This window comes from Panthera onca, chromosome C1, assembly GCF_046562875.1.
Source record: "Panthera onca isolate mPanOnc1 chromosome C1, mPanOnc1 haplotype 2, whole genome shotgun sequence".
Lineage (NCBI taxonomy): Eukaryota > Metazoa > Chordata > Mammalia > Carnivora > Felidae > Panthera > Panthera onca.
This window is the reverse complement of record NC_138346.1, coordinates 27,172,408-27,195,911: the sequence shown is the minus strand read 5'-3', so window position 1 is coordinate 27,195,911 and position 23,504 is coordinate 27,172,408. Positions and strand designations below refer to the sequence as shown.

Genomic DNA, 23,504 nt, shown 5'->3' with positions numbered 1-23,504 from the left:
GCAATACTTTCCGTAGAAGGCAAGTTTTGTAATAGAGATATGTAGTCTATAGATATTAGGAAAAATAGTCACACAATTCTTATTAATAAATAAAGGAGGAAAATTATAGATGTAACCTTAATTCTTCTACACAGGCTCTTTTGTTAAATCTGAAGTGGTAGACTGTATGCCAATGATTTCATTTTAAAAGCTATATTATTGCTGTTTTAAAGTTTGTATAATCATGAAGAAATGGGAGGGGAAATATGTAATAAAAAATACATATGTCTTGGGAACCCAACAACTTTCAAGTTGGGAAGCTTTATTATTTGCCTGAATCTGAGCATTTATTGCCCTTCTGTATGTATAGGTTGTGTGCTTACATTTATTATCGCTTCTGTTAAAAGTCCAATTTTATATTGGAAGAGAGACTTATCTCTGTGGCTCAGTTCAGTGAAGCAAATCAATGCATAATGGAATAGATAAACTAGCTGAAGATGTGAGGAGCTTTACAGAAAGCAATAATATTAATCTTTTCAGCTAAAACACAAATTCATTCTGCTGGAAAGAACATACCCAATCCTAGATTCACTGTACATTGTGACCTTGGTTAATTTAACTCGAGGCTCAGGTAAGACTATCTTAGTGTATTAACTTGAAACTATTTCAATGTAGTTAGCTCCCTATTCTACATGAAATCTAAATCTAGATTTTACAATCAATAGTGTTAGCTTTTGAAGAACACAGCTGCTTGATTTAAACAGAAGTAGGAAAATAAACAGTTTCTCTAAATGCGTGGCATAAAAAATTTAGGCAAGAACTCAGTAATGGTACTTTTTACCCTTCCTATCAATGGATCAGCTTTTTTATAGGTACTTTGATTTATGTGGAATACTTTTACATGCTTTAACAAGTTTCTCATTTTTTTCTCCAAAAGCTTTATGAAGATCACTATACAAAGAACAATTTTTGTACCCTTGTCATAGTTGAAAGTTACTGATGGGGTGACTTCACAAAAACTATTGTATTTTATAGCTTTTTGGATATGATGGTTAGCTAGATCATGATCTCTGCAAGGACATGTCTATGGATTTGACTGATTACCTTGTGGATTATATACTTCTCCTTCGTTCATGGAACAGTCAGTCATTTTCAGGTCAGCTGCGCTACAGATGGTGGCATCTTCAAGCAAGTCACACCTGTTAAAGAAAAGAACAGTACTTCTCTTTTATATACAGAATCTTGTAGAATGTGTCAGTCTATTACCTTCCCAGTCAGTGTTGCCCTAGCATCTTTTTAAAAAACTTATTTAGAGGAGCACCTGGGTGCCTCAGTTGGTTAAACATCCAACTCTTGATTTCGGCTCAGGTGATGATCTCATGGTTCATGAGACTTGAACCCCGCGTGAGGCTCGGCCCAGAGCCTGCTTGGGATTCTCTCTCTCCCTCTTTCTCTGCCCCCTCCCCCAGTCACACTCTCTCTCCCTCCCTCTCAAAATCAATAAGTGAACTTTTTTAAAAAGACAATAGAAACAACAAAATATACTTCTTTTTGTGGTGCCATTAATATAATGTATTTGTACCATCTTGATGCCATACCATTTCATTTAAGCAGATGGTGAGGTCACTTTAAACTCTCAAATTCATGGTTCTACTTAAGAGATTGATAGTATTTTTGCACTACAACTCATTAAGAATATTCACTTAGCTATTCTAACAAATTCCTTAAGTATGTGCCACAAAGGGCAAGCTGAACTTGAGTAAAGCAATCAGTGCTTCTGAAATGTAATTGGGAGAGAGGGAGGAAGGAGGGAACGGATGAGGGAAATGTGGACAGGAACCTTTTTTAGATTTTCTTATAAAGTTTTAGGAATTAGAAAACTTTTTGGGCCTTTCACATGTAATTTGAATAAGTTACTTTTAGTTTCATATTCAAGGAGAAAATGAAATTAATGCTGGAGGCAAGTAATAAATTATACTGAAACAGGGTTTTTTTTCTCATTCTGTCAAATTATGATGGCCACCATTGTGAAAGGTCTACTGAGTGCTATTAACATATAAGTAAATTAATAAAATTATAAGCTTTATAAATTAAAAGAGAATTAAAATTTATTTAGATTTATTCCTCATTCTCATTGGGTATGATTTCATCAAACATTTATTAAGACCCTGATGGGTACTCTATGACAAATGGAAAGAGACATAGTCTCTACAATCTAGGCAGAAAAGAAGTGGCTTTTTTTTTTTCATTTCCTATCTTCCCCTAGCTGTCTTGCCCTTATGTAATAATTTAAAGTCCTTTCCAAGCCATTTCTTTCCATCTCATTGGGCTATAAATAAGTGCTAAATAAGAAAAGCAATAAAATACCCCATAAGCTTTAAAATACTGTCAATCCAGCATGAAGAAAAACTATTCACTGAATATGCATTATATTATACTGACAAGGGTGTGTGTGTGTGTGTGTGTGTGTGTGTGTGTGTGTGTGTGTGTTTGAAAGTCAACATTATCTCAAAGCAAAAGCTCCTTAATATCATGGACCCTGTCTTTATGCAAGAGAAATTTTATAACTATAATTCAAGTATCTTTCGTAGGGTAATGAAAAATTTTGGAGCTAGGCTTCATAAATATTAATTATTTAAAAACTATGATAAAAATCATTACAAGTTGAGTTCTATAGAGTCCTTTTTATGTTTGCTATTTACTTACAAGCCAAGCAAGGACATAGGAACAACTTTGAATCTCAGATTATTTTCAAACAACTGAACTAAATTAAAATTTTTTTAATGTTTATTCATTTTTTGAGAGAGAGACAGAGTATGAGTGGGGGAGGGGCAGAGAGAGAGGGAGACAAAGAATCTCAGAGCTCCAGGCTCTGAGATGTCAGCACAGAGCCTGATGTGGGGCTCAAACTCACAAACTGCAAGACCATGACTTGAACTGAAGTTGGATGCTTAACCTACTGAGCTACCCAGGCACCCCCTAAATAAACCCTTTAAAACTTCCTGCCTTGGGGTGCCTGGGTGGCTCAGTGGAAATGACAGCTTCCAATTCTGTCTCTCCCTCTCTCTCTCTCTACCCCTTCCCCGCTTGTAGTCTGCCTCTCTCTCGAAAATAAATAAACATTAAAAAATTAAAAAAAAAAAACTTACTGCCTTTACACTTGGTCCACTATTCCTTAAATTTCTTACAAATTTAAGCTGAACAAAAAAATGTAGTGCCAGTGTTCAACCATGAGGTTAATGCCTAAACTCAGTGTCTGTTCCACCAAATATTTCTTTACAAATTTTTCAGCATTATTTGCTTATTCAGGGTTTTTGATGTGGTTCTGTTTTTTGCTGTGTGGCATAGCCTGCATAGAAAAATTGGGCTGGCATCTTGATGGGCCCCTCCAATGTATCCTTTTGCTTTAGAGCTCTGTGGAATTGTAGGTTTTGATATAAACTGTTATTTCTATTTACATGTGCACTCTATTTATTGCTTATATTTGATACATCAAATTCTGAAGAAGTTATAGGTCAGTATAGGAAGAGTTAAAGTTTGAAATAGAGGGGCATCTGGGTGGCTCAGTGGGTTGAATAAACGGCTCTGGATTTCTGCTCAGGTCATGATCCCAGAGTCGTGGGATCAAGCCCCAAGTCGGGTTCCGTGCTGAGCATGGAGCCAACTTAAGATTCTCTTCTTTCTCTCCCTCTGCTCCTCTCTCCTGCTTGCACTCTGTCTCTCTCTCTGTGTAAATTAAAAAGAAAAGAGACCTTGCAATTCAATAAATAAAAAAAATGTGAAATAGACTATAAAGTCTATATGCATTTTAATCTGAGTACATGGTTGTTAACAAAAGAGTCTTTGTAAAACATCATCTGTTCCAGAGAACTTTTATTCTTCAGAAATATCTGAGGTTGTCATTTTTTTAAGTGTTTATTTCTTTATTTTGAGAGGCGGGAGAGGCAGAGAGAGAGGGAGAGAGAGAGAGAGTCACAGCAGGCTCCATGGTCAGCACAGAGCTCCACACGAGGCTCAAACTCATGAGATCATGACCTGAGCCGAAACTGAGTCCAATGCTTAACTGACTGAGTCACCCAGGAGCCCCTTTTGTTTTAATACATGATACTGCAGGACCCTAAATAGGCTCAATAAATAGTTTTCATTAAAATTGAATGCTATAAAATGGGAAATACTTTTGAGAGAGAGAGAGGGAGAGAAAGTGTTTTTCTAATGCAAGGCCAAGGAAAGGCTTTATTTTTAAGCACTCCTGAGAAATCATGTAAAGCCAAGGGAAAAGCTTAATCTCCTGGAAAGTTGAAGGGAAATCAGTTGAGTGTCACTGGCCACTACCTGTTCAAAAGAAAAAAAAAAGTATTCTTTCTAAGACAACGTTAGATGGAGGAATAAAGAAGTGATACAGCAATTAAGGACCATACCTAGCTAGAGGTTGTCTGTAGAGCCTAGCACTATCATGTAGGAGAGCCAAGAAGAGAATCCAAACTTTTGAACTCCCAGTTAATCTCCATATCTTGCTATCTTGAGCTGCATGTGGATCTTTTGATAAAGAAACCAGCATCAGAGTGTGTCAAATTTTAAAAAAAGATCAAAACACCAATGCTTAAGAAATTCAAGTTGACATGGTGATTAATGCCTCTGGTTTATAAATCGTTTTACTAAAAACCATAAGCCAGGATTATATTTTCTTTCATTTTACACGTTTTGTATTTCCAACGAGGCTCCGGTAAAAAGAAATTTGTTCTTGCCTTCAGACATATCCTACGTTTTGTCTTCTGGTCCTTTCTTAAAGCAACCTCATTTGGGGAGAAAAAGAAGTGTATTTCTCTAAAGGAGCATTCAAACTTCCATGCAGAGAGAGTACAGTGGCATATCATTTCAACTGAACCATCATTATAAAATCCAACTAGAGTCGCACCAGGAATATCCAGAAAGTCACTACACTGGTCTTCCCTAATGTGGTGGAGGAAGATAGAATTAGTAAAAAGTAAAATAAGATAATTCTGATTAATTATTCAATTACATTAGTCTATTCTTTTTAACTCTTTCTTATATGACTCTTATGTAAATGAAAAGTCAACAGTGAATGCAAGCAAGTCGCCAACCTTTGTTCCTGAGACTGAAATCCTTTTTTGCCAGCCTCCCTTGAGAGGGACTGATGGGCTGATCCTTGAAGAATGACGAGTTCCAGACTCAACTTGGAATGAGGCATTCTAGCGAGAGATAACATAAAGAAAGCATGGGAATAAACTTCAAAATGTAAACAAGGGCCTTAAAGTATGGAATGCAACACTGTCTGGCCAAAATGTAAAATTTTGAGAAGCAGGCTCAAAAATAAGAATTTGGAGAACCTGATGGCCTACCTAAGAATTTTTGATGCATCTAATAGAAAATAGACTTTGGGAGAATTTTGAGTAAGGCAGAGCTTTAGGAAGATGATTCAGTTAATTGAAATAATACATTTCCCTTCCACTATAAAGTACACAGAAGGAAAGATTGCTACTGTTTCAAATGACTCCATTTTGCATTAATAGTGCAGGTAAAAATTTTGACTGAAAGAAATTGACAAAAAAGATAAAATGTGCTTTAGAGTTAACCTTGTATAATGATTATTCAAATATTTTTTCCTCCACATCACGAATATAGAAAATTAGTTCATCAAATAGAAGTTTGTTATATTTTTTCTAGACCATCTCTGAAATGTCAAAATAATTTTCCCTTGATATATAGGAAAACAAAAGCTCGATGGAAATTCCTTACCCAAAAAAGTCATTTTTATTTAGACCCATCCATAGAGCACAGAGAGTTAAAATTTGAGTCTCTGATTTAGAAAAAGAGCACGAATCTGGAATAAAGCTTTCTCCTTCACAGCAGCTATCTATTTTTCTATTTTGTGGAATGATTTCCGAGGACTGCTGATATTTGTGGAATTAACTCCCTAAGGTGTTAATTATTTGTAAATGATCCCAGAGTTCTTTGCCATGAAGTATTTTGTGGTTTTGTTAAAGCATAAATGTGCATCACATGGACTAGGTGGGTGCAAGTTGTCAAGCTAGAGCATAACTTTACTGAGCATCAAGCATCTAGTGGCCAAAGTGATTTTGTTTCTGTCTATTCAACCATCAAGCAAAATGGTGAATGTCATATTCTGCCTTATTTGTTTAGCAAAAACAATATACTCTGAAGCTATTACAAATATGGAAATATGTAAAGAACATGCCATTAATGCATGTCAAAGGTCTGCTTCATCTTAAGAATTGAAAAGACATAGGTTGGGAAAGTCTACCGTCAAAAAAGACCCCTGGTTGTTTCACTAGAAAATCTATGATTCTGTAGAAAATCTGAGGAAAATCGACAGAAGTCAGCCTTTAAGTTTTAGGATTTTAAGATTTAAAGTGTCTTTAAATAATGCTAGCAATGTGCCCCCTTTAGGTTTGAATCATTTGTTTTAGAAATCATAAAAATTGCCGGTTGATTAAATGTTAGAGTCAAACAGATTCATGCAACTAAAATTGGAATTTCCATTTTTGCAACAAGTGAATCAGATTTAACATTTGGCTTTGATCACTTGGTAATGAGTCACTTGATTTGTATTCTAATGATCTCTAAATTAAAATTTGCAAATGGAATATGAGACCCTGTACATCCACAAGGATTAGGAAAAATGGCTTAGATGAATTCTGTTTCATTGACAAAATAGATACTCATGGAGGATAATTAAAAATATTATTATTTGAAATAATAAAATGATTTGCTTTCTACAAATAATTTATCTGTGAGGCTTGAGGTGTAATGGCCCTTGTTGACAAAGTTATTTGTGTCTCCATTTTATGTGAAATTCCTAGCATACAACTACACTTATTGTTAGATACAGACTCAGTGATATTACCCCCTTCTTTTTAAATTGGAATTTTTATCATGCCCTAAAGTGTGGCCCAGTCATCATGTTTTCTGAATTCAGATTTTGGCAAGAGGCCCTTTCCTTGGGCAGCCGATGAGAGCTGTCAATGATATTTCCCTGTAAGGGACAAGCTCTCTTGTCAGTGGTAGGCAGGCACTGCAATTTAAGCTTTGTCTAGTTAAAAATAGTCAGGACTCAGTGTCAACTTGAATTTTTTACTCTGTTTTGCAAATACCAAGAGATGTGATACCACTCTTGGAGAGGGCTGTATATCTAGGATATATTTATTTAGCTTTTTATAATAAGAGGACAAACTGTCCCCTAAAGCATTGAAAACATAATTTCTCTTTAGCTATTAAAGGGATACCGGCAGAGTAGTAGAAGTAGCCAAAGTAAAATCAAAGAAACAAACAACAAAAATAAACCTTTCTTTCCCTGCTTACGTTATTCATGTGCCCTCCAAAACATGCAAAATTTAAGACACACGAAAGAAGTCACAAGAGCTATTACTTTACACATTACATTACACTAGAGTAATATCTGTCCAGATCTAGATTTGCTATTGTGCTTAAGATGAATACTGAACTTTCTGAAAATAGAAATAAAACGCCTAGCCTCAAACCTTTTGGACCTAATGAAGGCCTGGACTACCTTTACATGACCTAGTATAAGTCAGCTAACTAATGGTCCTTGGTTTGCTTCCTTCTAAAAATGGAAAGAATGCTTCCACACCAATCATCCAAGGTTTATGGCTGTTTATGAGCAGCTGTCAGAGAGAGGCCTCTCAGAAGACCACTGAACCAAACCTGCAAGGCAGTAGTGAAGCCTTTTCAGCAGAGGAGGCCCTGAGCCTCCTTGTTGACCCCCTTGGGAAAGCAAGGGTTCTTCCACTGGATGCATAAGAACCCTCATCAATGGCATTCAGCCCAACCAGTCATGAACCTCACCTGTGCTATGTCAACCAATAAAAAGTCAAATGTACCAGGTAATTTATAATTACAATGGCTGATACTGTAGGATTTAAGGGGATAGGGCATCTACTACACTGAATTACGCTATTGGGCCTTTCATAGAGTAGACCTGAGTCCCAGCATTGTCCACAGTATCAGGAGCCTCCCCATCACAGATGACCCAATTTTTATTTTTCTATTCTTCTCATCATTTCCAGATTACACCTGCCTACAACTTGGATATCTAAAGTTCTTGAGCATTTGGCCCTTGGGGATTCAGGAGAATAGCGGTTCATATTTATATGATAGATCTATTCTTCAGTTCCAGTGTTAGGTTTTTTTTCTCTTAAATGATTATGTAGGTGGAAGGAAGTTTGGAGCCTCCTTGGCACTGATCCATTCTGGCTCCCTATACCCAGCATACTGAAAGAAAAATGCACGGTGAAGTTACCTCCAATTCCTTTTAGGTTAGGATTTTAAACAAGAAGATCGATTTTAGCAAGGTTCAGTCCAGATGTGGTTCCAAGGATAACATCAAACATTCTGCTGGGGGCGGAAATGTAAGTAGAAGCTTCTATTAGAAAGCTGTCCTGATTGTGTGGAGCCATCTGCACAGCCAGCACACTGTCTCTTTTCCTGCCTTCCTCACAATACACACCCCCCTTCTTGTTGCTGCTCCACGTGTGCCCTGGTCGGGGAGCTGGTCACCCTTGCATTTTTGCTGGTGGACTTCCCATCCTTCCCTGTAAGGTCATCAACAAATTTCTTTCTTTGAATTGAGGAATAAAACCTTAATGGACTGCACAGTGGTTTTCAGGGGGATGGCAAACCCACCTCACTTGCCAATTTTGTTTGCTGGCCTTTGGCTTCAAGGTATTTCCTCATGCTGTCTCTACTCCCCAACAGAAGTCAGCTGGGCACACACACATTTATAGTTCCATTTAAATTACTCTTGGGGCGCCTGGGTGGCGCAGTCGGTTAAGCGTCCGACTTCAGCCAGGTCACGATCTCGCGGTCCGTGAGTTCGAGCCCCGCGTCAGGCTCTGTGCTGATGGCTCGGAGCCTGGAGCCTGTTTCCGATTCTGTGTCTCCCTCTCTCTCTGCCCCTCCCCCGTTCATGCTCTGTCTCTCTCTGTCCCAAAAATAAATAAAAAAACGTTGAAAAAATAAAAAAAAAATAAAAATAAAAAAAATAAATAAATTACTCTTGAAGCAAAGGCTGATACACTTGAAAGTACCTAAAGTGTATTATGACAGTCTTTTGTCCATCGCTATTCATGAGAGTTAGGATATCATTTGCAATAATGCAAAACTAATGAAGCACAGTTCATGTGTCATTCAAAGTCCCAATATAAATTTCGTCTTGACGGGATTTTGTTTTCTGTGCCTTGAATTGAGTGGAAATAATGTCCTTTGAGAGGAAGGGAAAGATGAATCCATGTTTCTAAAATGTAGTTGAGGCAGAGGCAAACCCAAGGTATAGTCAGCATGATTCTTCACAAAATAAGAATAATAAAAGAGGTGAGCCAGGCTGACTATCTGTTCTACAGATCCTGTCACCTAAAACTTCAGAACCTGGCCATCTGTGACTTAAGTAATTTACAGTGTAAAGTCCAGATTTCTCACCTGTTTAATAACTCTTGGCTCCTTGCTCCTCAGCTGGGCAGAGATGGAGTCAAGCAGTGAAAGGGGACAAACAACTGCCTTCTACCAGGAGCTGTCACCTCTTGCTTGAACTAGTCCCACTGAGCATGAAAATGTCACTGTCATAGGAAGTCTATAACAAGGTTTGCTGGGCTCCTTTAAGGGTGCTGGGCTAAGCCTCAGGATCAGTATTTACATTGGCACGCTGCCCTCCTCCCTGTGTCCTGACTGTAAGTGCAAACCATGTGATACTTTCACAGAAACAGTCTCGGTCCTGGGAAATAACTGGAGGGTATCAAAGGGTGACCCCTATCCTCTACTGCAGGGCCTGCTGGTCCAAACAGCTAAGTGGCAAAGGATAAATGAGATAACTAACCATCTTAAAGAAATTGGGGGAGCTTCCAACCTCCAAAACAATAGTCTTAAGCTTTCCTCTAGAAAAGAATCACTTGTTCAAATATGCAGATTCCATGGCCTCATTTCCACAGTGTCCAATTCAGTAATCCCATGTACATCTAATGCAAATGGACAACAGCCCACATTTGGAAAAGCACTGTTTCTAACACGGGGAGAGGAAATAATTTCAATAAAATACAAGAAAAAATGTTGATACCATCTTATATAATTTGGTGTATGAGAAAAATTCCATTAGCCAAGACATGACAATAGTATTCTAGAAAAGCATGGTTACAGCTTTCTTCTTGTATCTTAAAGCAGTGGTGGTCTTCTTATATCTATGAGCAATGGTGGTCACTTTTATGTAAAAGTCACTTTTAAAAAAAATAATTCATCTCTTCACTTGGCTTTTTGCTTATGGGAAGGTTTAACACCGTGTGGTTTCATTCTCTGAGTGGAAGCTTGCTCTATTAATCCAGGTGTTGCTATCCTCTTGTGGCATGATCTGTTTTCTACTAATAAAATCTTCTATTCTAGGATTTTCTTTCACTTTAGTCCTTCTCCCCAACCAAACGTGGGAGGATATTGGGAGGTTATGTTTTCCTGTGTGTGTGTATGTACTTCAGTTTGGGTTTCTGTGTTGTTAGGTGTTGTGAGCTTGGATATGTTTGTGGGTTTTGCATATGAGCTTGGGAGCTTGTCTATGTCCCAACCATTTTAAGCATATTTTATGTGGCTCATACAGGTACAGATTGTTACCAAGAAGATAGACCTAAGCCATGTGACATCCAAATGTGGCTCTCTGAAGAACATCCGCCACAGGCCAGGTAAATAAATTCTTCTTAGTAGTTAGAGAAATATTAAATTGTGTTTAAGAAATTGACAAGCAAAATTTTGTTATGAAATATCTAATTGGAAAAATGTCTCAAAATCCTGAAAATGCATGCTTTTATTAATAGAAACTTAAGCTAGAAACTTCAAGCCATCTTCATTTGGACAGGTAAACTTCAATATCACAAAGAGGCCACATATCATAGGACAAGTTCAAAATCAAAAGATATATAAAATGCATTTATCTCTACGTTCTCAACCTGCACACTGGAGTTCTTTTAAAATATATAGTCCATAAAATACCTTGGGCCATGTATTCATACATAATTACATGAGCTGAAATTAGCATTTCCAAAGATTTTTCATGAAAACGTTTTTTCTACATTATGTGAAATAGGGCTTATGCTTAAGCAAAGCTGATGAAATGTGTTTATCTGCTGAATTTCTCAGATCCTATAGTAGGTCAATAAGCATTACGAACCCTCAGCAGAATGCAGTGCTTAATGGATCCATTGCTTGATGCAGTGCTTATCCCAATTTATTTAACCATTGGCCTCCTGTTTTTCTAGAATATCCTATGGGACTAGTGGTCTAAAGTAGAATTTATATTCATACTTGCTGGGAATTATTTCATCTTTAAAATGTAAATCTAACATATTATGAGTCATTTTTTATTCTGAGTATCATTATCACAGATTTTTATTAAATTCTACCTGCATGCCTATCTAAATAGTGGACAACTGTCAAATTTATAATTTTCTTAAGAATGTTTTGACACAGTATATACCATTCAATTATAGAAGGACACGATGTTAGTATGCCTGATAACTTAATTAAACCAAGTAATAGGTTATTACCATTCATTATCTCAAATGTTATCAGAAATGAGGGATAAGAACTGTGAGCCCCAGGGCACCTGGGTAGCTCAGTTGGTTAAGCACCGACTCTTGATCTCAGCTCAGATCTTGATCACAGGGTCATGAGTTCAAGCCCTGCATTGGGCTCCACGCTGAGCTTGAAGCCTATTTAAAAAGAAAAAGAGCAACGACAACAACAATTGAGTCCAATAAGATTTGTGACCCAGAGAAGATTATTAGCAATGTACTAATTGAAAATTAGTTGAAAATCAAATGTAGATAGGATAAGTTTCAAAATGAATAAATGCATTGGAAACATGTCTAGGGGTCAGGCTTCACTTTGAGAAGGTGTGTTCATAAAGTAAATCAAGGAGTTAGAAAATACATATATGGAATCTCTGTTGGTTCACGATCCTCTTGGGAGCTTCCCTGGTATAATCTGAAATTGGCCCCTGTACTCAGAAGGCAGGAAGAAACTGAAGAAAGAGGCAGGCCACTCCAGGTTGGCAGTGGAAATTTTAATAAGGAAAGGGAATTTACATATGACGTTTGTCTTGGGTAGCAGCAAGGTGGATCCCAACACCTACTTGCCAAATCTTAGAAGCTTATAAAGAGGCCTTAACTGGGTTTAGTCATGTTTACAGTGTAGCTGTCAACACCACATCGTTATCACAGAGCTATGTCCTTCGAGCAGCCTCTGGAAGCAGGAAAGGCAAGCAGAACCCACATTCCCAGGACAGGGTAGGGAACGAGAAGTCTCTAAGTGCCCGGGTCCAGCTCTCAGGTCAATCAGTGGTCATGTCTTTTTTGTAGATTATCCCCAATAATGTCCAATACTAATTTCAGAACTGTTACCCTGGAATTAGCTTCTCTTTCATTCCTGAGGCAGCAGGGACATGGTGTCATACTGCATATCGTCACAATTCTGTCTGTACCTCAAGCTTACAAACACTTAGTTGACTCTACTCCTGTGTCAACATAACAAGTATTTGGCCATACCACCTATTTTCTTCCAGAATTCAAAATAAAATTTTGAATTCTTTATTTTAGACAGTAAGTATTCCATTAGCCAAATTCAACCAGACTCTTGATGCACAGAAAAATGTTACACAGTTAAGGAAATAGTCTATGTAAGATTTATTGGTCATAAAAGACTATTGTCATAGACTCCCACCTATTTCTAAATCTGGATCTTACTTTTCTAAGAACTGCAGCAGATGACTAAATTCATAAAGAAGTGTTAACACTATGATCCTTGACAACAGCAAGCTTTTCACAAAGTTACTTTGGAATGTGGAATATGTACAGAGAAAATAAAGGCAACAACTCAATACCTGGAAGCTCAACTTTAGGATGTATGAGGCCTGATAAAGATTATAGTCCTTCACAATCACTGCTCCTGGTGGGTGCCAGGATTCTTCAGGACCAAGGGGATAGATCCATGAATTCAAATGGGCTTCTCTAATAGTTATATAAAAGTTTCTAGTAGGATTTTCACAAAAACAGACTTCTCGAGCTTCCTTTCCTGAATATATTTGGGGTCAGCCTTACTTTTTTTTTTCTGTCGTAAAATAGAATTCAACAAAAATTTTAACACAGTTATGTTGACACAACATAGAATCATAAAAGAGAGCTTGAAAAGGCCACTTCTATTAAAGGCTACCAAAAAATAATAGAAAAGGTCCCAAGAAAGTGGATCTCATCTAGAGAATTCAACATCCTCTATGCTCTAATCAAGATAAGTATGTTTTATAAATCACACTAATCCCATCACAACTAACAAGTGAGACCCACATGGCCAGGTGAAATGTTGGAAGAATAAAGTTTATTGCAATAATACATATTTTGAGGGAGGGACAACTACATGTCTCCTGTAAGCACGAGCTAAATAACATCATGCACATCCTATACCTTCAGAAGAACGAATGGATATATCTTCAAAATGTAATCTAATCACACCATTTAATTTCAAGGGGCACTTTCCCAGGTAGTTGGGTGTCATTGTAAATGTCCAGGTATCATATGAGAAAAATACTGCAAGGTCTAAGTCTGTGAAGACTTAACAGACCTTTCTTTGCTGACCTTGAGAGATAAATAAGCGTCAAGAGTCCAAAATTGAAAAAGATTTTCCATGTTTCTCCCAAGTCAAAATCCTAAGACAGATGCAATAGTAGTAGAGGATCATGTCATTTACCACTGGCCTTTCAAAGAAATGCACACAGCCAAAACCAAATTGCTAATCAAAGTGAAAGCAAATCTTAGGTGGAGAGGTAAAGGAGTCTAATTCAAACTAAAGGACAATGGATACCAACTGGGCTTGAACTCCTTGCATTTGCAAGATGGAAAAGGCATGCAGAGATAGGGGCATCACTCTAAAAGGTGGCATGTTGGCACTCTCATCTATCAGTAGATCCTCAAATTTAAGACTAGCATTTAGGGAAATGGCATGGTCCAAACTGTATCCCCGTTATCAGATCAAAATGAGTGTAAGATTGGTCCTATGGCATCTGTGTAAGAATGGGATCTCTTAATGTTCTCCTCCTATTACTCCATCTGCTAATGATAACGGGACACTCTCAAAACTCTCTAGTTATAAACCACTTAGTTTCCAGCTCGAATTTCATCAGTCAAGCTCTCAGTGTTGAAATTTTACAAATGAATATATGACCCATATGTGCACCATTCCTAACCTATAGTTTTTTGGAAACGTGACCTATTACCATGAAGAACATTAAAGAAGATCTTCATTTCAATTTAATTTGCACCCTTAAGGATAAGAGATTGGATGTTCCATGTTTTAGAAAGGGTGAAAGGAGATATTTTCATTGTGTTATTTTTAGAGTTTTTGTTGTATAGATAGGGAAATGCCCCTCGTATATTTTAGGTTAGACATAGGTAGATTACTAAGAAGAATTTATTAGTTGAAAAGTAAAGAGCAGAGGGGATAAGTTTCAAAATAGATAAGTGCATTGGAAACTTATCTAGAAATCAGCCTTCACTTTGGCTTAGAGGAAAAAGATATTAATATGTAGAGCACGCCATATAATGGTACAAAATAAAGATGTCATTACCTTGGGTGGTATGGGAATAATGGTATGGACTAGAATTCTAAAAAAATCCCCATCACATCCGTGGTCAAAAGAATAGTAAATGAAGTTTGTGCTTTGTGATGGTCTATCTACTGAAATCGTTTTAGGGAAATAGTCACCATAAATAGAAGATGTCATGGTAGCAAGGCATTTAAAAGCTTTGTCCTCTCACAGGTGGTGGGCGTGTGAAGATTGAGAGTGTAAAACTGGATTTCAAAGAAAAGGCCCAAGCTAAAGTTGGCTCACTCGACAATGCTCACCATGTACCTGGAGGTGGTAATGTCAAGGTAAGAAACAAGGTCGAGAGCCGAGCCTGTCTTATTTTGTTTTGTTTTAATCCTTCTGAAATACTCCTTATCAAAATGGGTCCCAGATGGAAGACCTGGGCACAGAGGAAGGAGAGATGGCAGAGCTGAACAGAAGTGACATTGACATCAGCTCTGAGACACGATGGGAGGTCTAGGGGCCATTTAAGATGCTTGAGTTAACAAGGACTGATGTTTGTCTTGAACAGATTGACAGTCAAAAGCTGAACTTCAGAGAGCATGCTAAGGCCCGTGTGGACCACGGAGCTGAGATCATCACGCAGTCCCCAGGCAGATCCAGCGTGGCGTCCCCCCGACGACTCAGCAATGTCTCCTCCTCTGGAAGCATCAACCTGCTCGAATCCCCTCAGCTTGCCACTTTGGCCGAGGATGTCACTGCTGCACTCGCTAAGCAGGGCTTGTGAATATTTCTCATTTAGCGTTGAAGTAATAATATTTAGGCATGAGCTCTTGGCAGGCGTGGGCTCTGAGCAGGTGTTATATTCATTCTTTACAAACCATAAAATAAATAATCTCATTCCCAAACTGTAGTAATTGTTACAATTTTATAAAAAAACAATGAATAGTATATGCAGAAATTGACTTGATTTCCATTTGCAACAGGAAGACACTGGCTTTACATGAGTACAGTTGGACAATTATTTTTGCTCTGCTCTGTTTTGCATGGAGTATTATTATTTTAAAACTTGCATTTTTACCTTTCATGTGCCTGAAGGCTATCCATACATTCTGAAAGGCCTTGTTGAAATCCAAGCTGCTCATTTCACTATTCTGTTGCTGGGTGAAAAGATAAAAGCTGCCCATTTTAACTTATTACAGGTTAAATTAAATCAAGGAGTCTGATTGCAGGAAGGAAAGAGCATGTAAGAAATAAGTTGTTGTTTTTTTTTTTTTTAAGTGTTATTTTGTATAAATGGGAAGAAAGATTCAGTTAAGTTATTAACATTTGGGACCTGGATAATTATATCAGAGTATAAGTCAATCCAATAAATTATTTAACTAATTAAAAATAGTTACGAAGCTTTTGATCTGTGGTTGAGGAAGTGGTATAAAAGTGCATCTCTTAGGAATGAAGCACTTTCATTAGGATGGGCTCGTGTCTGATTAGAATGTCAGTTGATCAGCTAGATTTGTGTCCACACTACCAGTTTCACACTCCCTTTCCGTCTGTTTGATACAGTATTATAGATATAAATATATATATATTTCTCTGTGGCCATTTGTGATACTTCCTCATATACTTGAATATTATACTTCCTTATTCACAGTATCTGTGTCTCCTGCACCCTTTGGTGTTGCAATTTTAGGTATGTGAAAGTAGATGTTAGCAGGGTTCTTTCCCTACTCAAAAAAAAAAAAAAATACATTAAAAAAGAACAAAAAGTTTTAGCATGAAGTTGCTTCCTGTAACAACTCAGAGCTGTAACCCTGTTTTAGTGCCAGATACAAGTCTCTCCCGTGATGCTAGGAAAAATTTTTTTTCTTTGCTTTTACCAACATGGAGTTTGTGGGGGTGGGTCCAGTTATACATTGAAAGGGTTTACAGATTATTGGTTTAAGATTATGGATTTATCTCATTTTGAATTATGGAATAGTTTGGGTTTTATTCCTGTAATCATTCACAAAACAGACTTCTTAGGATTTCTTTCTTTTTTTTTTTTTTTTCCATTTGCTAAAGTTGAAACTCACAGAGGGAGTTTGGGACATGTTGCCCCACTCCTCCAAAAAGTTACTGCTAATTAAATTACCTGATAGAAAACATTTGGCTTTCTTACCCAAAGTAAAGATCCCTTGATCAGAAAGGACAAATACAGTATTTTGAGAAGGCATAGCTACAAAACATTTGAGATACAGATATCTAAATCAGTTTTTTCAGGACTCCCAACATTGCCCTCTGTAAAGGAGCACTATATGACTATTACTTATCAAAAGGTAATGTTGGTCTGGCTTAATATTGAATCTAGAAATCACAAATGAATTAATTCCTCTCACAAATCATTCATTTTAGACTTGTGAATAAGCAATTTATAGTCAATGGCCTGAATATGCAATGAGTTACCAGTCTGGGTGGATGCTCTTATGTATTTTATCTCTGTTTTTTCTTGCTCGGGGCTGGTAGGTTGGATATGAACAGTCAAAGGCAAATGGTCTGATAGGTGTTTGATGTCCGTACGCCAATTCCTGAATATAAAGGAGGAAATGATGAGCATGGATGTAGCAATGAGGAAGTATAGTAGTATCTAAGAACACAGCCAAGGGATACAAAGACAGAGAGACACAGGTACTGCCATTTTGTGACCACTGGATATTGCAACCAATGTGACTCCCATCAAAAAAACTCTAGGAGCAAAATCATATCATTCATTCTCAACAAGAAAGCTTTACATAGGCAAACATGTCTGAAAATATAAATCCGTTCTTTTACACGGCAGTCAAAAAATTAGAAACTGCTCAGTATGACCATGGATATGTCTATTTTCTGCCTAGTAAGTGCTGTGATGTGGATTTGACCAATCTGAGCATTTTATTCATCAACTTCCCTTGAAATGCACCAGAAAATAATGGAAGAAAGAATAGTTATATGGAGACTTATGGTACTTTCTTACATGTTTGATAGTGTTAGATAGTGATTAAAGTTCTCCAGAAAGAAGTTAACAGTTGATTAGGACAGTCTTAACCCACAAAATAAGCATTTTTTTATCAACCTGGTTTAAATTTTTTGTGAAACTTAAGAATAAGTAATTATGCTGTACATATTAAAATTCCATTTCCTACAAATACTTGCCCCAAATAAAGATTATATAAAGCACTAAGTTTAACTTAGATTTGGCATTAAAACAAATGTTTATTTCAAATCACAGCAAAATTATAATGAATAAATGCCCTTCCTTTGTATGGAAATGTGATTCTTTACAATGTTAACAAAAAGAAACTGATAATTTGTACCAATGGAAGAGGGAAACACACAGGCTAAATGTCTTCTTATGGGAAGAGGGGGTGGAACCTATCTTGCCTTCACTCTCAAGATTAACGACACAAATTAAGCTTTTTGAACACCACTCTTGTGGGGATACCCATACGCTGATCTAGAAATTAAAGCTTCATAGTTCCAATTCTAGATCTACTAATGCCAGTTTCTCTCTGGCTTTAGCCTTTGAGAACCTGTTTAAGGATACATAAGTAATCCAGAGCTGCGAAGAGTTAAAAGGCCAGCTTCTCCAATGAACTCACTCTCTTGGGTCACCTGCAACCAATAATTGGGTACTTCATAATGACACAGGGAAGATCCAAGTTCCTGATGAGTTTCAAAGGCCATGTTCATTTAGGAACCAACTCTCTCTGGATTCTCCTGCTGAGTTCCAGCAGGGTGATAGGCTGAAATCCCACCCACAAGCAAGACACCTGTGTAACACCAACTAGGTTTGGCTAAAGAAGGCTGAAGAGAGAACTCTGTTAAATGGAAGAATCTCCTGATGGTAGCTGGTCTTCTCCACACATTCATATAGTAATACAGCAGGAAATAGAATCATCAGTCAAAATATAACATCATGTCGATATTGTTAAAGAAATCATCTCAATGTGGTTGATTGTGACATTGCTACAATTACACTTTTTCTCCTATTTTTCATGCCACAAAAATGAGGAAAATAAACTATTCATGGTCTAAGTACCCAAAAACAAAAATACATTCATGACTTGGAAAGACAAACTTTAGGCATTCCTTCCAAGATTGATGTGCTAAAATCAACACTGATGTTTGTGTTTTTACACCTAGGATTTTTAGCCTGGGTGTGTAGGTTGAGGCCAAGTCCCTCTGCAGGAAATAGCTTATTTTTAAACTTAGAAAATGTCAATCATGAAAATCTACTTCAACTTTAGCAAAAAGAAAAAAAAATCAACACAAAGTATACTCTGTATGCTGGGATTCCAAGGTTCCAACATGCCGCTACAAATCTCTGGGGGGTTTCTTTCTTCTGATAATTCTAGAGCCTGTTACCATAGAAAGGCATTTCTTCAATGGCTGGTTGTAGTTAGTTCATGTTTTTCAATCAAAATTTGCAAATGTATTTGTTGCTGTATAGTGATTGTTTTGCAAAATAAAATTGCTTGTCACCTAACTTACAGTCTCAGATTGTTTCTTCTCTGGAAAAAAACATTATACACACATGCACACACAGTGCTCAGTTCAATCAAGGAAAAATTATGCTGAGAAGGCTACAATTATCTCCCTAATTCCTACTGTGTACCAGGCTTCATCTACTACTGTATTTAGCAGGATGCTATCTGTTTTAAGTGACAGAAGCACAGATCAAATTGACTTAAGTGACCAACAATTCAAGCCTCAGGCATGGATGGATCCAGGCATTCAAAGGATGTCATTAGGAATCTTTCTTTTTCTAAATCTTAGCTCTGCTTCTTCTGTGTTGGCTTTATTGACCTTTCATGATGGTCACTGGAAGCTCCAGGTTTTACAACCCACTAAAGAAAGCCTCCTTCCCACTAGCATTAGCCAAGGTCCCGGGTCTGAAAATCATTTAAACTTTGGGTCACCTGCGTACTTCTGCTGATTGCCCATGGTTGGGTCACATGATTAACTCTATCCCAGGTGGTTGGGGTAGGAGGAGAGCAAAGGAAGAAGTGGTCTTATCTGGACTACATAAACTAATCGTGAAGAGGAAATGTTCCCTTCTAATTAAATGTTCTGTCCTAAGTAAAGTCGGGTTCTACTGCTAGAAAAAAGAGGAATTGATTCTGTGCAGGTCCTAATGTGGACTTCCTGTGGGTCCGTATGCCCTTTTCACTATCTTTATTCAATCCTTTAGCTTCTTGCTACTCAAATTGTGCTCAGGCATCACCTGGGACCTGGTTACACATGCAAATTCACAGGCTCCACCCCGATGCCAACTTCCAGCATTTCCCTAGGTGAACCAGTCTGCATGTTAAAGATGAGAAGCATTCACCTCTTCTAGTCCAAGGGGAAAGAGCTCCCCTGCAGCCCCCTAACAGGTAAGAATTACTCCTAAGACTACATGAGATAATATCACCAAGTCTAATATCAAAGAGTCTAGATAATTCTATCACAAGTGGTAGAAACTTGTGACTGGTGGAAGAAGTGTCGTATTAGAAGTTTTCCAGACTTGCCATTCTAGCTTGGCTGAAACCTACATCTACCAATGGAGTTATCACCTTCCATTCCATCTTTCTTTACTAATGCAGATCTTGTCCAATATAGCCAACATCACTGGACTTTCTCTTTAATAGTGTTTTTTTTTTATTAGTATCCTTGTCCTTCAAGTAAGTCTTTACACAGGATTTAGACATTTATTTGGTAGCACTAATCACAATAAAGTCTTAATTTTCTCTTTTTATTAACAAGGCAAAGATTTTACTTGTCTTGAGAAGAGATAAGTAACTCACATATAATGTAGGGTTACAAAATAACCCTCTAGCTTATATAGAGAAAAATTTTTCCTCTTTTATGATATGGTACTTCTAGAACATTGACTGAAGTAATTCAGGGATAGGATGTTGTCCCTGTCAAAAGTACACAGTCCAGCAACCTAAAATTGTTTCAAACCACTGTCCTTTACTGTCCTTTAGGTTTTCTTGAGTGTGTCAAAGAAACATCACAGACACGCTCCAAAAAGCCTTATTTTTTTTCTCTCCTGCCTTTTATCACAAATATACCACAGCCGTTCCCACTTCTAATCCTTCAAATTCCATTAAAATCTCCTGCCTCGGGCCTGGTTGAGGTAATAGACCTGTGGCCTCCAGATGTGCTTTGTTTGGCCCGCACAGTGTTTTCAAGCCCAAGGAAGTTCACACGCCACCCCCCAGACCCACACTCTTAGATTTGGATCTTTCAAAAGTTAAAAAATTTGGCAACATCGGGCCTCCATTCATGATATCAATTGGCTGGAGCTGGTTCGTGAATGATGCTATGGGTTTGTTCCTTGCACTCGGCCATAATGCCAACCCTAGCCAGTTAGTACTCTCAGACCACGTATTCACATTCACTCATTACCGTAGGTGCTAGACCCTACAGATTTAGTTTGTAACCTCAGGTGTAGACCCACTTATTTTTCTCTCCCTCCTAAGTATTTCCTTATCCTGTAAAGCAAAAACCCAAAAGAATAAACCCCTAATCCTAAAGTGGGAGTGGGAAGGGTCAGGTTGAATAGGTCAGATCAGAATCCACTGGGAGCCTGGGGAACCAATATTTAATCAACTTTTGCCCTATCTCAACAAAGAAGAAAAGAAATCTTTAAGTAGTACATTTATTTAACAGTAACAATTGGTAATTTTCATACCAGTGATAAACACATTTAAAATTCTTTTCCCACCTGTATTTATCATTAACATAAAGGAAAAAGAAAAATATAGTGGAGTTTGTTTGCTTGTTTCCCCACCCTATGATAGATAAAAATCTCATTATCAAGTGAGAAATGACAAAAGCTATCCTCTTACTTAGTAGGCCTGAACTTATAGAGTACTTGTCTATAACTTTTGGAAGTAGAAAAAAGACATGGTTGGAAAGATGTTCTAACCTGGGGAAGCAAGTGACATGTTCTTAAATCCGGGGCTGATCTTCAGCCAACAGACCCCTTATTCACTTGAATAAATAATGAGAATATTGAAAGACTTGCTGCCCAAGCTTCTCCTTACCAATGCCCCTCTTTGGCCCTCCAGGTCTATTCCTCCAGCCTCCACAGATCTCATCCAGTTCTAACACCTGTAAGGTCAATCAGTGCCTTATACAACCGAGAGCCTCCAAGATCTGTCCCAGTCCCCACAAAAGTCCTGCCTTTTAGGGATCACCAATGGCCATGATCCCCTCAGCGGGCTCTGGAGGACTGGCCTGTGCATTACCAGGTGTTCCAGGAAGCCCAGATGGTCTATGCTGGCATCTAGCAGCCTGCCAGCCAGCCACAGCCATCACTTGCCTACCCTTGTCCCTGCATTGCCCCTCTCCTCCAAGTCAGAGGAAGACTGGAAGCCCACAGGGGAGACAGTGCCTCTTCTGGCATTGTCAAATAGCAGGTGATCAGTAACCACACTGTGGTCATCTGCTACCAGTCTTCATTCCACCCAGAACTTCCCTCATATGGTTGCTTGTAGGAACTATAGTCACCATAGGACTTTAACTCTTAACAGGGTATAGAGAAGAGCAAAAGGCACTGAGGAGGTAATGGGTTTCCTGAGGCCAACAACAGAAGATTATGGGCAATAGATAGGCCCCCTGGGGCAATGTGCAGTTAACGATGCCTAAGGAAAAGAAGCCGTTTTATGGTTCCTGTTGAAATTCACCTTTGCCTAAAACCCATGAAGAGCCCAACTGGAGTTGGCATAGATATTGATTTTATAAATATTTAGTGACTGTCTTGAAGGCTCCCTTACAAACATGTTAACTCCTATGAGTACTGGTAATCACCAGCGTCCCCATCTCACAGATCAGAAAACTGAGCATAGGAAGGTTGTTTAAAACTTAATGGGCACAGCCAGAATTTGAACCCAAGCAGCCCAAGATGTCTCATCTGGTCTAATAGATTAGCTTTGATCTCTTTAAATATTCTAATCAGCAATTTTCATGACAGTCAATAACAAAGATGCCAAATATACATCATGTAAAACTCTGAGCATTATAGGAGCTAGAAAAATGGTCATGTATTTGCTGTTAATTCAGCAAATAAGGAAGGAGGATTACATCTCATAAACAATGTCATTATGTAAACCGCAATTTTTTCTTTTTTTTTTAAATTGAATTATAGTTTATGTACAATGTTACATTAGTTTTAGGCATACAGCATACTGATTTGAGAAGTCTATACATTGTGCTGTACTCACCACAAGTATAGCTATCATTTGTTACCATATAACACTACTACACTACCATCGATTATACACTCTATGCTGTACCTTTTATCCCCATGACTTGTTCCATAACCGAAAGCCTGTATCTCTCACTCCCCTTCACTCATTTTGCCCATCTCCCCACCCTCTGGCAACCATCAATTTGTTCTCTATACTTATGGGTCTGTTTCTGCTTTCTGTTTATTCATTTGTTTTATAGATTCCAGATATAAGTGAAATCGTATGGGATTTGTTTCTCCCTGTCTGACTTCTTTTACTTAATACCCTCTTGTTCCGTCCATGTTGTTGCAAATGGAAAGATCTCATCCCTTTTTTGTGGCTGAGTAATATTCCATTGTGTGTGTGTGCTGCTTCTTCTTTATCCATTCATCTATCAATGGACTGTGAACACTTGGATTGCTTCTGTATCTTCGCCATTGTAAATAATGTTACAATGTGCATAGGTGAGCATATTTCTTTTTGAGTTAGTGTTTTCGGTTTTAGGGGGTAAATACACAGTAGTGGTGTTTCTATTTTTAATTTTTTGAAAAATCCCTATACTGTTTTTCATAGTGGCGTCACCAAATTGCATTCCTACCAGCAGTACGTGAGGGTTCCTTTCTCTCTACATCCTCACAACACTTATTAATTCTTTTCTTTTTGAATCTAGTCATTCTGACAGG

At 37.8% G+C, this 23,504-nt stretch overlaps 1 protein-coding gene across 42 annotated transcripts in view; it reads left to right on the top strand.

Moving 5' to 3' along the window:
- The window catches only part of MAP2 (microtubule associated protein 2), a 281,795-nt gene extending 262,707 nt beyond the window's left edge, over positions 1–19,088 (top strand). For 27 of the 42 annotated variants that reach the window (XM_060623311.3, XM_060623309.3, XM_060623317.3 and 24 more), the window contains 4 exons: positions 8,295–8,387; positions 10,613–10,694; positions 14,819–14,931; positions 15,159–19,088. In XM_060623311.3, coding sequence (XP_060479294.3) covers positions 8,295–8,387; positions 10,613–10,694; positions 14,819–14,931; positions 15,159–15,374 — 504 coding nt within the window. In that variant the 3' untranslated portion in view covers positions 15,375–19,088. The remainder of the gene's footprint in view (positions 1–8,294; positions 8,388–10,612; positions 10,695–14,818; positions 14,932–15,158) is intronic. The other 15 variants (XM_060623343.3, XM_078450936.2, XM_060623328.3 and 12 more) reach the window with 3 other exon arrangements.
- Positions 19,089–23,504: the final 4,416 nt, after the last annotated feature.